General features: G+C 38.2%; 1 protein-coding gene and 1 pseudogene across 1 annotated transcript in view; both read right to left on the reverse strand.

Annotated features, from left to right (window-relative positions):
* Myom1 (myomesin 1) overlaps positions 1-13,289 on the reverse strand; it is a 125,352-nt gene that overhangs the window by 13,944 nt on the left and 98,119 nt on the right. The window contains exons 26-31 of the mRNA XM_090353387.1: positions 12,313-12,449; positions 8,365-8,509; positions 7,051-7,110; positions 6,720-6,787; positions 1,956-2,069; positions 1,029-1,116 (exon numbers count right to left, since the gene is read on the reverse strand). Of these exons, the coding sequence (XP_090209513.1) occupies positions 1,029-1,116; positions 1,956-2,069; positions 6,720-6,787; positions 7,051-7,110; positions 8,365-8,509; positions 12,313-12,449 (612 nt within the window). The remainder of the gene's footprint in view (positions 1-1,028; positions 1,117-1,955; positions 2,070-6,719; positions 6,788-7,050; positions 7,111-8,364; positions 8,510-12,312; positions 12,450-13,289) is intronic.
* On the reverse strand, positions 10,616-11,074 carry LOC150049884 (ubiquitin-conjugating enzyme E2 N pseudogene; annotated as a pseudogene).

Consider the following 13,289-nt stretch of genomic DNA (forward strand, 5'->3'; position numbering starts at 1 on the left):
TTCTTGAGCAAAAAACCCAAGGGAGAGTATTAGACCTGAGTTCAAGCCTCATTACTGGTACACATCCACACCCACACCCTCTCTCCCCCGCCCTACAAAATCCATCCCTAGGGAAGGGTACTGGATGCAAAGTGAATTTATTGATCAATTATAATTTGTGCTCTTTGATGAAATGACTTAAGTTTATAAGATTTTTTAAAATGCCTGCTTATTTTAATATATTTCCCTCTAACTCTTCATAATTATCAACATTATATTTACTTTCTAAGGAAAGCTCTACAGAGTTCTAAGAATGTTCTTGGTGTTAGAATTCTAAGTCCCAGGAAGCCTTAGTCCACATTTCAGGAAGCATTCTTTTCTATGTCATCAATTCATAATGAATTAATCATCTAGGCTGCCTGGCTTTTCTCAGCTTAATAATTTCTTTTTTCCAATAAATATATTTACTCCTTCCTCTACCAAGAGTAGAAAGGTAAAAGTCAAAGTCAGGCTTGTTCTGTTTGTTAGCAATAACATCCAACGTTTCTGTTAAGGACTAAATTTGGGACTCTGAGAAGAGACTGCTGGTTTCCATGGTTATTATATAGTTATTCTCAATGTCCTATGAAAAATGAAAGTTGTTGTCTTGCTTTGCTTATAACTGCAAAGCTTCAAATTTCATAGAAAATCTTTCCTGTCACCCTTAATGGGTTATTTTTCAACATGTTCCTGAGAGATGCTTTTGATCCTAGAACTTTTTTTTTTGGTAGAGTTGAACAAAACTGATGATTTAAATAGAAAACAGATGTCTGGTAGACTGTAAATTGTAAATTCTCTGAAGATCAAAAGTATACTTTTGATTGGAGGCAGTGCAAAAGGGGAATGTTTTTGAGTAAGACAGTAGTTCACTCTACTGGAATTTCAGTTAAACCAAAATCTGGGACAAAAAGCAATCAGCATGCCTCCAACTGTCCACCCAGCCTCTGTCAGGATCCTAGTAGTATGCGCTCAGGACCTCAGATTCAGAGCCCAACAGTTCATCAACTGACCTTCATCTACAAGCTTCAATCTGCTCTTATCTTTTCCTCGGTCATCTTTCAGTATAACTTCATAAAAGCCAGCATCTTTCTTGGAAAACTAGGAGGAGATTAAATATGCCATATTTCAGCTTATTATAGCCCTGCGTAGGACGTTCACATTTTAAGGCCCTTGATTTATGAACTGCAACAAAAACATACATCGAACAAGCATCTAACCATGCAGATAACAAATAGCTAATAGATGCCTTCCTCCATAATAATTTTCCTTTCATTGTTTAAGGGTATCAGTTATTTGAACCCCAAATCTAAATCTTTTGTTGAGGCTTCACTTATTAAAAAATAATCATGTCAGGTGCTGCGAGCAAGCATCTATAATCCAAGCACCTCAGAAGGTCATGGTATGAGAGTTTCTGTTCAAAGCTGGCCTGAGCAGGAAAACCTGTGAGACTTTTATCTCCAATGACCACCAAAAAGCTGGAAGTAAAGCTGTGGCTCAAGTGGTAGAGTGATAGCCTTGAACAAGAAAGTTCAGGGATAGCTACCAAGCCCTGAGTTCAAGCCCCAGGATTGGTGTGTATAAATACATACATATTCACATATATTTGGAAATGTCTTAAGGCAAGAAGTACATCAAAAACTACGCTCCAGTGACTATTTTGTCTATCTTTATACTCTTAAGAAACACGAGGCTAAAGTACAAAGAGCCCACTTAACCGTTCACATATGAAGAGGAGTTAGCTCATTAAGCAAGAGTTGTGGCACCCGGCTGTCCTTGGTTCACAATTGGACATGCACACATTATCACACATGAAAGAGGCATTTTTGTTCCTATAGTAGTTAGATGCAAAAACGTGCAAATCCTCTGGGAATGAGACAAACATGGAAAGCAGTTTCTGTTTGGAAGGGAATGTAGGTTTTGTATTTATGACCCCCTACCTCTGTTATCAGCAGAGTGCAGATACCATCCTTGAAGTCATGCTTTTCATCCACGGATATTTCCCTCTCATCCTTGTACCAAACAATATGTGTTTCCTTCTTAATATTTGCCACCTGGAAAAGAATCATAATTATCTTCCATTAAATAAGGAGACATTGCTTTTGTGAAATAAAGTAGTTGTTGTTACAGCTAGGGAAACCAATGAAAAAGTTATTTTAATAATGAGAAAGGTTGTAATAAAGTAGATGCCACTGAGTAAACCTAGGTTAGTTGCATCTCATTTCCAGCCGTAAAGAGTGACTCTCCTCTGGACTTCCATGATGAACACAGTAAGGGTGTACTGGCTGATGGAGCTACTCTTTGTGCTGTGTGCACATGGACAGCAGCCCTAACTGAAATAGAATAGAACCTGTCACCTGCTGGCAAAGTCACCCCAAAGGACTGGAGCAATCAGGAGTCACCCAACCAGTGTAATACCAAATTGTTCCAGAGCCAACTCATAATTGAGGTCAAGTGAAAGTACTGAGCCCCCATTATGGCATATTGAAGAGATAAAGGCCATCAGAAATCTTCAAAATTACATCACTTGATAAGCTGGGCATAGTGACATGAGCCTGGGTTCCCAGCAGTCAAGAGGCAGGATATAGGAGGATCTCCTAAGTATAGGAGTTCAAAAATAGCCTGGAAAGCACTGTGAAATCAAGATTTAAAAAGAGTATAAAAGAATAAAAATATACAGAATAACATGCACACTTAAACCAAAGACAAGTTCCATCACTTTAAAATAGTCTATGGTATAAAAAACAAATAGCTTCATTAAATGACTTGACTGAATTAGTCCTTATACCTAAGAATTTAATAAAATATAAATGAAGCATGGGGAAAGTATGATTTAATAGTTGACTGTTTAGCAGTTTAGAGAAGACTCGTGTAGATCCTATTACATATATTACTACCAAATAAATTTCAAATAAACTATCTCATCCAGTTAAAGAGATTCCAAGCTTTATCTATGACAGTTGATTTCTTTTTACAAAGGGAAATATATTTGTCTATTTGTTGTAAAATTAAAATTTCATATAAGACTTCATACAAATGGAGAAAACAACCCTAAGGACCCTGCTGCTTAAGTAGTAAAATTTATGTACAGTTCCCCAACAAGGAAAAACAAATAGATGAAGTAAATGTTTGGTCTCAGTATGAACAAGAGCATACATGTTTTATAATAATAAAATATTCATAAGAGCCAATACTGATAATTGTTATGAAACCTGTAGACACAAAATTTCCTTAGGATCCACCAGAAGGACTCCTGAAATGTAAAGTCAAATTCTCACCAAGTGACATTGCTTTTATGATAAAAAAAAAAATGACAGGCTGAAAAACTGCATGTGGTCTAGGAGGGATAAGAAAGGCTCTGGGTTTCGCTGAATACAACTCTTCTAATAGGACAAATCCCTTGCAAGAATCCTGGATGCTGGCACACTAAGAGAGTTGTCACAGGAGGTGCTGGGTCCCGTAAGCCAGATGATCTTAAATCTATAGCATCTCCTGTATATGCTCAGTGGGGTATTATCTTCTTGCCCTCAGGCTGTCATCTAGTGTGGGAAGGGATGAGGTTGTGGGGCGGGGGTGAGGGGGGGTAAGGGAGGCAGGTGGAAAAGTTTCCATGTGGACTCTTACAGAGAAAGAATTCCAGAACTGCCCTGTCTTATTCAGTCATTTATGGTAGACTAGAGCCAGCAGGAGTTGGCAATAGTTTCAAGAGTCTGAATGTTCAGCTGCACATACTCCATCCACCACAATCGCTGAATTTACATAAATTTCTATAAGAATGCAATCGGGGGATGCAGGGAATTTCACTTTACTTGGACTGAGAAGGGAGGCTTTATAGACATAGCTGGGCTGGGTTTTGTGAAATTTTCTAGAGAAGCCAAAGGAAGGCTATTCCAGGCCCTGGGACAGCAGCAGTAATAAGTAAAATGTGGACGATATTTGTAATCTATTTCAAGGTCATCTTGGTTGTTCAAAATTTGGGGGAGAGGCTGATTCTTCTGAGGAAACCCAGTAGGATACCAGCACTCCCCTCCCAGGACAAGAGGTGGCACAGAAGAGGAGGTAAGTGAGTTTTGGGGCTGGGGAGAGGGTATGAGTGGGAGAGGATGCAAGGACTAGAAAATGAGCAGGAAAGCATAGCAGTGGGCAGCCAAGATGGCAGAGAGAGGTTTTAGCTGTTGACTGATGAAGGGCTTTCCTAAGAGTCCAAAACCTAAAATTGATTTTTCTTGTATTTTCTGGTAAACTACTTTTGGAATTTATCAGACTTAATAGAGTCTGGGGCATTTGGGCTCTGGCTTTCCTACGTCAGTTGTCTGCCGAGTGTCAAATTCATGATTTCATTGGTTCCCTGACCTCACAGTCCAATCTCATCTAGTAGTTCCATCTCCAAATTATTTTTTAAGTTTTTCAATTGTTATTATAAAAGTAATATACAGAGCAGTTATAATTTCATACGTCAAATAAAGAGTACATTTTTTTGGAACAATGCCACCTTTCCTTCACTTTCTCCTGGTTTTTCCTTCTCATCCCCACCCCTAAGTTATTTTCAACATGGTGTCTTGTGAGTGACACTGCTGCATTTGTTCATTCTTTGTCCTTCCATTTTTGTGTCCCTCCCCCACACTGTTTTTTAATTAAGAAAAAAATTGAGATAGGGCAGGGGTGTCATGTTGTCCTGGCTGGCCTTAAACTCCTAGGCTCAAGCAAGTCTCCTGTCTCAGGCTCCAGAGACAGCTACATACTGGTAGCTAGGACTACCAGTATATGTTATCATACTTGGCTCCCCCAAACTTTTTTTTATTTGTTAAATTTGCAGTGCTGAGGATTTGAACCCAGGGTGTAACACATACTAGGTGAGTGCTTTACCACTGAGTTGTATTCTAGATCCTCTCATTTTTTTTAATCGGTCATGGGGCTTGAACTCTGGACCTGGGCACTGTTTTTGAGCTCTTCAGCTCAAGTCTACTTTCCTACCCCTTGAGCCACAGTGCCACTTCCAGTTTTCTTAATGGTTAATTAGAGATAAGAGTCTCACAGTCTTTAGTGCCCAGACTGGCTTTGAACTTTAATCCTCAGGTCTCAGCCTCCTGAGTAGCTAGGGTTATAGGTATGAGCCACTGTGTCCAGTATCTAAAATTTTCTTTTAATGATTCATTCAGTTAAAAAACATAGGCAAAAATACAAAAATACTTCAAAATGTTACATAGAATTATTTTCCTTAAATATTTCCAAAGGTCTAATAAGACTATTTATACACTACAAAGTCTTTCCTCAAGGCTCCTCAAGGCTCACAGGGGTGAGAATTCAGAGCACAGATGGTGAACATTCAAGGTATTACTGTGTAGCCTCATAACTTAGAGCAGGAGTTTATAAAAAACACTGTAGCTGGCATGTGCCTGGTATAGGCTGTAAAAACAATGTAAGAGTATTCTAAGATTATGCATCCCTAATATGAATTCCAAAATCCAAAATTCTCCAAATCTGAAACTTTTTTGGTGGGGGAGGGCAGGAGAGACAGTCTTAGGGCTTGAACTCAGGGCCTGGGCACTGTCCTTGGACACTTTTTTTGTTCAATGTTAGTGCTCTGCCACTTGAACCACAGCACCACTTCCAGCATTTTCTGTGTATGTGGTACCAAGGAATCGAACCCAGGACTTCGTGTATGCTATTCAAGCACTCTACCACTCCCAGCTATCTGAAACTTTTTGAGTGCTACGGATCAAGTGGAATACTCTATGGCATGGAACCTTGTTTCATACACTCAATTATTTTTAAATAAAAATCAAATAAGCTAGATGCTGGTCTCTTTTGCCTGTCATCCTAGGTACTCAGGAGGCTGTGATTTTAGGACACTGGTTGGAAGCCAGCCCAGGCAGAAAAGTCTGAGATTCTTAATCAGCAAAAAGCCAGATATGAGGGTATGGCCCAAGTGGGAGAGCACCATCCTTGAGGAAAAACAACAATGAGAATACAAGACCTTGAGTTGGAGGAAAATTAATCAATCAACAATCAATAATAAAATACGATTTTATCAAACTACTCAATCTATATAGGCAATATAAATAAACTTTATGTTGATAGACTGTGTTCCACTCTAAGACATTATATGTAACAAATATTCCAAACTCTTAAATCCAAAATTTGAGACATTCCTGGCCACAAATCATTTTCAGTAAAGGATATCTTTTGGGGGGGGTCATGGGGCTTGAACTCTGGATCTGGACACTGTCCCTGAACTCTTCAGCTCAAGGCTACCTCCTGAGAATTGTTCCTGAGCTATTCGGCTCAAGGCTACCACCCTATCCCTTGAACCATAGCCCTACTTTCTATTTTTAGTGATTCATTGGAGATAAGAGTCTCCAACTTTAGTGCCCGGACTGGCTTTGTACCTCGATCTTCAGATCTCAGCCTCCTGAGTAGCTAGGATTACAGTGGCATGAGCCACTGTGAACAGCTTCAATAAAGAATATTAACCTGTGACTCAGAGACCATATCTTTATTAGGTAGGTCATAGGTAATGAGTAGACACAATCACTTTGCCTCCCCTTTACTTCAAATATTTCTTACTGACTATTGGTTATATTGACCTTCAACATGTGCTGATTATCATTTTGATTCATAGAAAAAAAGAAAGGATATTTTCCTTTTCTACATTCTATTTATTTTCTTTATTATGATCAAGTATTAAACTTTTTGTCTCTTACCTTGCATTTTAATAGTACATTACATTCACCAGTCACTTCCCAGCTCAAATACTCAGCAAAATGTGGACCTATAAAATATTAATGATGTCAATAACCACTTTATCAGTCACGAATGAAAAAAGTTAAAGCTCACATTAAGTGCTAACATGATTAATGACTGAAGCTACAGATTCTGTTTTCAGATATTTTAATGGCTATATTTTTTAATAATAACTATTTTCAATTGTTATTTACCAGGCCTTGCGTTAGTAAATACTATTCATGGTGATTTGTGATACAAACAATATTATAAAACAAATGGAAGTTTTTTTTTTACTTTGCCTATTTTTACCTTGCTTCCTGATCCATTCTTGTCGCTGGAATTCTGCTTCTTTCTGAAGTTTTTTATAAACTAGAAATTTAAAAACAAGGTAGTAGGAAATTGAGTTGAGCAGCAGAAATGCACATGTGAGCCATTGTGCTAAATGGTTTCTACTCATTACTATAACCTTCACCCATGGTAATGACCATTCCTGTTTTGATTGTGTGTGTATGCACCTGGGGTTTGAAATCAGGACCTACTTGCTGTACTTGAGCTTTTATTGCTCAAGGCTAGCACTCTGCCACTTGAACCACAGCTCTGTTTTGGACTTTTTGGTAGATAATTTCATGGAATTTCCTACCAAGGTTGACTTTAAAACGTGATCCTCAGATCTGAGTCTCCTGAGTAGCTATGATTACAGGCATGAGCCACAATCCTCTCTGTCTTTGTTTTGCTTTTTTATATTTGAAGAAATATGCTTGGAAAGGTTAAATAACTTTGATTATAGAATGAGGAAATAGTAAACAATATTGGATGTCACAAATGTAAGATCTGCAGCTTCTCTACCGCTAAGTGCTACATTTTAAGTTTTCATGGTTTATGAAGGCTACAATGACATATAATATATGATTTGGCATGTAATACTTTTTCATATTTTTCTTTTCAGTTCAATAACTTAGAGTAAGTACACATGGTAAAGCAGAATCATGGTTTATTCCTGAGACACTTATACAGTCTCAGTTTTATCATACTCTTTTTTTTTTTTTGCCAGTCCTGGGCTTGAGCTCAGGGCTTGAGCACTGTCCTTGGACTTTCTCAAGGCTAGCATTCTACCACTTGAGCCTCAGCACCACTTCTGGCTTTTTGCTATGTATGTTGGGTACCAAGGAATGGAACCAGGGTCTTTGTGCATGCTAGGCAAGCACTCCACCACTAGGCCAAACTCCTGGCCCCCTCATCATACTCTTTTTCACAAGAGAAGGTTAGTAGTAAGTACTTGAGCACAGAGCCATTTCCAATTTTCTGGTGCTTAATTGGAGGTGAGAGTCTCATGGACTTTCCTGTCCCGGCTGGTTTTGAAACGTGATCCTCAGATCTCAGTCTCTTGAGTAGCTAGACTTATAGATGTGAGCCACGGGCACCTGATTCAGTGTTCTTTTAAATTACTATTCATTTCTGTGAAATGAAATATTTTGAAAAGCATTAACTGAATATAGCATTTTGATCATAGATATTTAAGTAAGAAACGATTCTTACTATCTTCCCCAGGATGTCTTTTATGTCATGTCATTTCACTGAAGCACATATCCAAGTATGCTAGTTAACGTTTTCTGAAGTTCTTACCATCTCCAATGAGGACAAGAGTAGAATGACCAGTTGCTTTTCCATCTTGAATCTGGAAAGTATATGTTCCCTCATCCTCATCCTGTAGTTTTTCCATGAACATTTCAATTATGCCAGTATTTCGGTCAATATGCATCTTGTATTTCTTCAGTGTGAAAAAATGGAAGCAGAGAAATCATTAAGTTGTTTTAGACTGCCATTTTACCTTCCAGATTGTGTTTGTGTGTGTGTGTGTGTGTGTGTGTGTGTGTGTGTGTGTGTGTGTGTGTGTGTATGTGTGTGTGTGTGTGTCCTGGGGCTTGAACTTAGGGCCTTAGCATTGTCTCTGAGCTTGGTTGCTCAAGGCTAGCATTATAGCACCTGAGCCACAGCTCTACTTCTAGCTTCTTGGTGGTTAATTAAAGATAAGTTCCACAGACTTTCCTGCTCAGTCTGGCTTTGAAATGCAATCCTCATTGAGCAGTCTCCTCAGTAGCTAGGATTATAGGCATGAACCATGAGCTCTCAGCTAGGTTGCATTATGTTTGACTAACAGAATAATATGAAACTATGCAGCTATGCAACTGCTATATCCTCTGCATCTAGCATTGCATGGTAGATATATAGTAGGTGAACTATATGCTGAATTAATATGTGAATAAAAGTGTTTTAAAAGCATTTGGAATCTATTTACTCTTAATGACATGAAATAGCCCTATTAGACTGTTTTTATTTTATTTCTTTGTTTAACCAAGCTTTTTGCATGACAAGATAAATTTTAGACCTTGGGGATATAGGCACAAATTCTACAGTAATTCTGAAACAAGTTTTGCTATAAAATAGATCACAGAATGAAGGCTCAGGGCATGGACCAACTCAATTCCAACTCGTATTCCACAGCTTCTCCTGCAGGGAGCTAGTGTGTTTAATTTGATTAGCTTTCTCCTAGTTTAGAATGCTATGTCCCCCACCCCCCATTTCTCCTCAGAGTATAGCCCCAGTAAACCATGAAAAAAACTCTCTTTCTAAGGAGTCTGATGTAAGACAGTGTATGTGTGCATGCATAATAACGCACATGCATTCTGGAACATACAATGGTGAGTTAGCTATACCAGTGTACATGATATTCTCTTGGTGTCTAGAGAGGCAGAGAGTGATACCAATCATGCTTTTCTGTCCTGTCCCCCTTGCTGGATGGTAATCATACCAATTGAGGAGAACCTTCTGGAAATGAGATGAATCACAGTGAGCACACAAATGACTTGATCTGCCTCAACACGAAGTTACTGTGTTGAAAATGAATATACTGCATACAAAACAAATGCGGTTCATTTCTTCATTTCTCTTCACTAGGTTTCTCCAATGTTTACAAAGTACTACTCCATGAAGGGGAAAGACAGAAATGGTGAGATGGAGTGTGGACATTTGCAGCAGTGATACTCACTAGACACTATGGTGAAAATGAACTCTACAACATGTGGGGGGAGGAGGGTGGAGAGGGAAAAACTGGGAGAAAATGAGAAAATAGGTGGCACTGTTCAAGAAAAAAAGTGCTCATTACCTGACCTATGTAACCATAACCCCTCTTATATCACTTTTCTTTTAGAATAACAAAAAGTATTTTACTAAAACATAAGATTTATAGAAGTTTCCAGACAAGCCATACAAAATGGTCACAAGCTTTTTTGAAGGGAGAAAATCTACAGTTGATAGCAAAGTCACAATGAGATTAGTGAGGGCTGTAATGTTTAATATTCCCATGTTGGTTCAAACAATTGCGCTTGTCCATCTATGATGTCTAAAGTTAGACTTGGCTAGAGTGTTCTCTAAACAACTGGTTAGCTGCTTTTAACCAATACAATTAGATTCCCATAAAAGGGAGCAGAGGGGGAAAGATCTCATAAAATTAAAGCTACTTTTCCCCTTAAAAAAAAAGAAAGAAAAACACCCAAATTCCTGCAGCCTACCCTGACAACCATCTTCATTCACAGTGCTTTGTACTTAAACAATGATGGGTAGAAATGAATAAAAGCAGAGAGCCATTGTGCAACAATCCAGATGATACTTTTAGCCTCTGCTCATGCTTTACAAAAGTGAATCAAGACAAGACATAAGTTTGCTAATGTGCATGTGCATTTAATTACCAAGGTACTGAAAATATCTGGCTTTTATTCTGTGATGTTTCTAAGACTGTGTCCATTAAATGCAAACAAAAAAGGAAAAAGTCTTGGCAGAACAGGAGAAGTGATGCACATTTGATGATCAGATCAACTTAAATATTATTCATGGCATATAGCCTAGTCCACGCTCTCGCTGTTTCTATGGCTTGGGCTTCCTTGGTCTTCCACTGCTCTGCTACATCATTTGCTAATGGATCATCTGGATTAGGAGCACTTAACAAAGCCTGGACCGATAGCAGTACTGTGTGGATCTGCAGTGCTGGGGATCACTTATCTTTCAAAATTTCTAAGCATATTCTTCCCAACTTGTCAACATTAGGATGATAAATTTTGATCATGAAATGTACTTTAGGTGCTGCCACTGGGTATTCTTTTGGAAGGAATAGTTTAAGTTTAAAAGTCCCTCCCTCAAAGGGGGAATCCTGAAGGTCAGCAATAACCACATGAAAATAACGGGCATTGCTCTCATTTGGTTCTGTTTTAATGCCAGGAACTGGTTCTGCCAGCAAACACTGGGTTTCCTTACTGATCCTGGGGGGTAGCCCGGCCATCTTGTCAAATTCTGAGTTCCTTACATCACTTTTACAATAAAAATAAGTTATATATATATATATATATATATATATTGCCAGTCCTGCGCTTGAGCTCAGGGCCTGAGCACTGTCCTTGGACTTTCTCAAGGCTAGAGCTCTACCACTTGAGCCTCAGAACCATTTCTGCCTTTTTTTCTATGTATGTGGTACCAAGGAATCGAACCAGGGTCTTCGTGCATGCTAGGCAAGCACTCTACCACTAGGCCAAACTCCCGGCCCGTAAAATATATTTTTAAGATCACTCATGAAAAGAGAAAGAGGTGCTAAAAAGTCCTCCTCACCTTTTCAGCTTCTCATCCATACCCATAACAGTACAGGGGAGGATCACACCCCCAACACCCAATTCTTCACACCACTTGCTCACTGGCTCAGATATTTCCCTTCTGACATGTATGGAAGGAGAAATTAAGCTCAGATGCTGTATCTTTATGCATAAAACATTCTTTATGCTTATAAAACATTCTATAATACACATACATGTATACATGCATGCACACATACACACATACATACATACATGCATGCATACATAGGTAAGATGGTCTATGTAAATAACACACACAGGAGCTCATTTAAGTAAAAAAATAAATCTTTGCATCAAAACTTGTAAGAATGTGTGACTTGTCCTTTCTCAACGTACAGAGTTGTGTGCAATTAGGACACATTGTATTTTTAACCAGAAAGGCCATGCCAAATGTTCTCACTGTATTTTTCTGAGCTACTGGAACAAAAGATCCATTTTCTTCATGTAAGTGCCATGTCTGCTGGGAGTGTCAATGTGAATAGCCTTCATCTCTTTTAACAATACATTTTAAAAAGCAAATAAAATCTACCTTTTGAGAGGATATGAAATAATTTCCATTATTTACCAAGCAGTGAGAAGCTGGGAATTCAGGCAAGGGTGTCTTCTCCTGCTCACGAGAAAATGGCTCTGTGTTCATAAGTGTTTATATTTCTAAGTTTGCCTGAATAGTTTTAGTTTATGACTACAGTTGGGATTTTTTTTAATAGCACTCATTTTCATTCTCCAAAGTGTCCTAATTTAGGAAATATGGTATAATCAGTATCTATCTTCCTGTTGCAGTTTTTACATGTGAGAATAATTCAAATCCCACAGTCTTCTACCCAGAAGTTCTTATAACAACTTATCCACATTCCAATAGAAAAAATCAACAACAAAAAGGTATAAGACCTACCGGCCCCTCAAAAATTTCCTTTTCATTAAATATGTAGTTGACTTTGGCATTGCTGGATAGTTTCTCAGCCTGCATCCAAAACCGGACCTCACCTTTCTCTAAAATTTCAACTGCCAACTCTGATTTAGATGGAACAGCTGTGGAAAATAAAAACAAACAAAGTAATTATACTTCTAGGCATTAGTGTTGATATGGATTTCTAGTAACTAAAAAGATTATTAGTGAAAAAGATGACAAAGGCCTCTACTTCTTGGGACAGAAGACTAGGCTATTGTATTATATATTATAAGTAATACATGGGTTATTTAGACACAGGGGGAAGGTAGGTACATTCTATACAAATACTATGCCATTTTATTTCTCTGGATTATGGTTTCCATAGGGGGTCCTAGAACCCATATCCCATGGATACTAGCTATGCTCCCAAGAACAGGCAAAACAAGTGAGTCACTATTGAGAAGTGATATTGAAAGACAGCATGATTTTCTTCACCTAGAAGATGAATTGGCATATGGTGCCTCTGATCCACACCTGTGTTGCCCGAGCCTTTTGAGTTCTGGTGAAATTTTAAAAGTTGGCTGACATCAAGACTAGATTTTAAATCTCGTGTAACTTTCAGTGTTCTATAGAATGGTTCTTCTTGTATCAGACAAGACTCAGGGCATGTTTGTTATAAAAGCATGGCCCCTTCTCACTTTAACTTTCTCTAGGGAAAATCATTGCCCTTCACTTTCTCTAAACCATTCTAAAACTTTATTTAAAAAATTTGGTAGAGCCTGTATTTTCAATTATAAGTTTCTAAAATGCATACCAAATGTACAGTAATAACTGTAGAGTTATCCTAAATTTTTTCCTTTTCAAGGTTCAAGGGATGTCTTTCTTTTTCATTTTACCCTATCCCACTATAAAAAACAGTCCTAGATTTTCTTCTGTTTCAGAATTTAAAAGACACTTAAACATCATCTACCAATTGCTAT

Source organism: Megascapheus bottae, chromosome 19 (genome assembly GCF_031878675.1).
Source record: "Megascapheus bottae isolate mThoBot1 chromosome 19, mThoBot2.hap1, whole genome shotgun sequence".
In the NCBI taxonomy this organism is placed as follows: domain Eukaryota; kingdom Metazoa; phylum Chordata; class Mammalia; order Rodentia; family Geomyidae; genus Megascapheus; species Megascapheus bottae.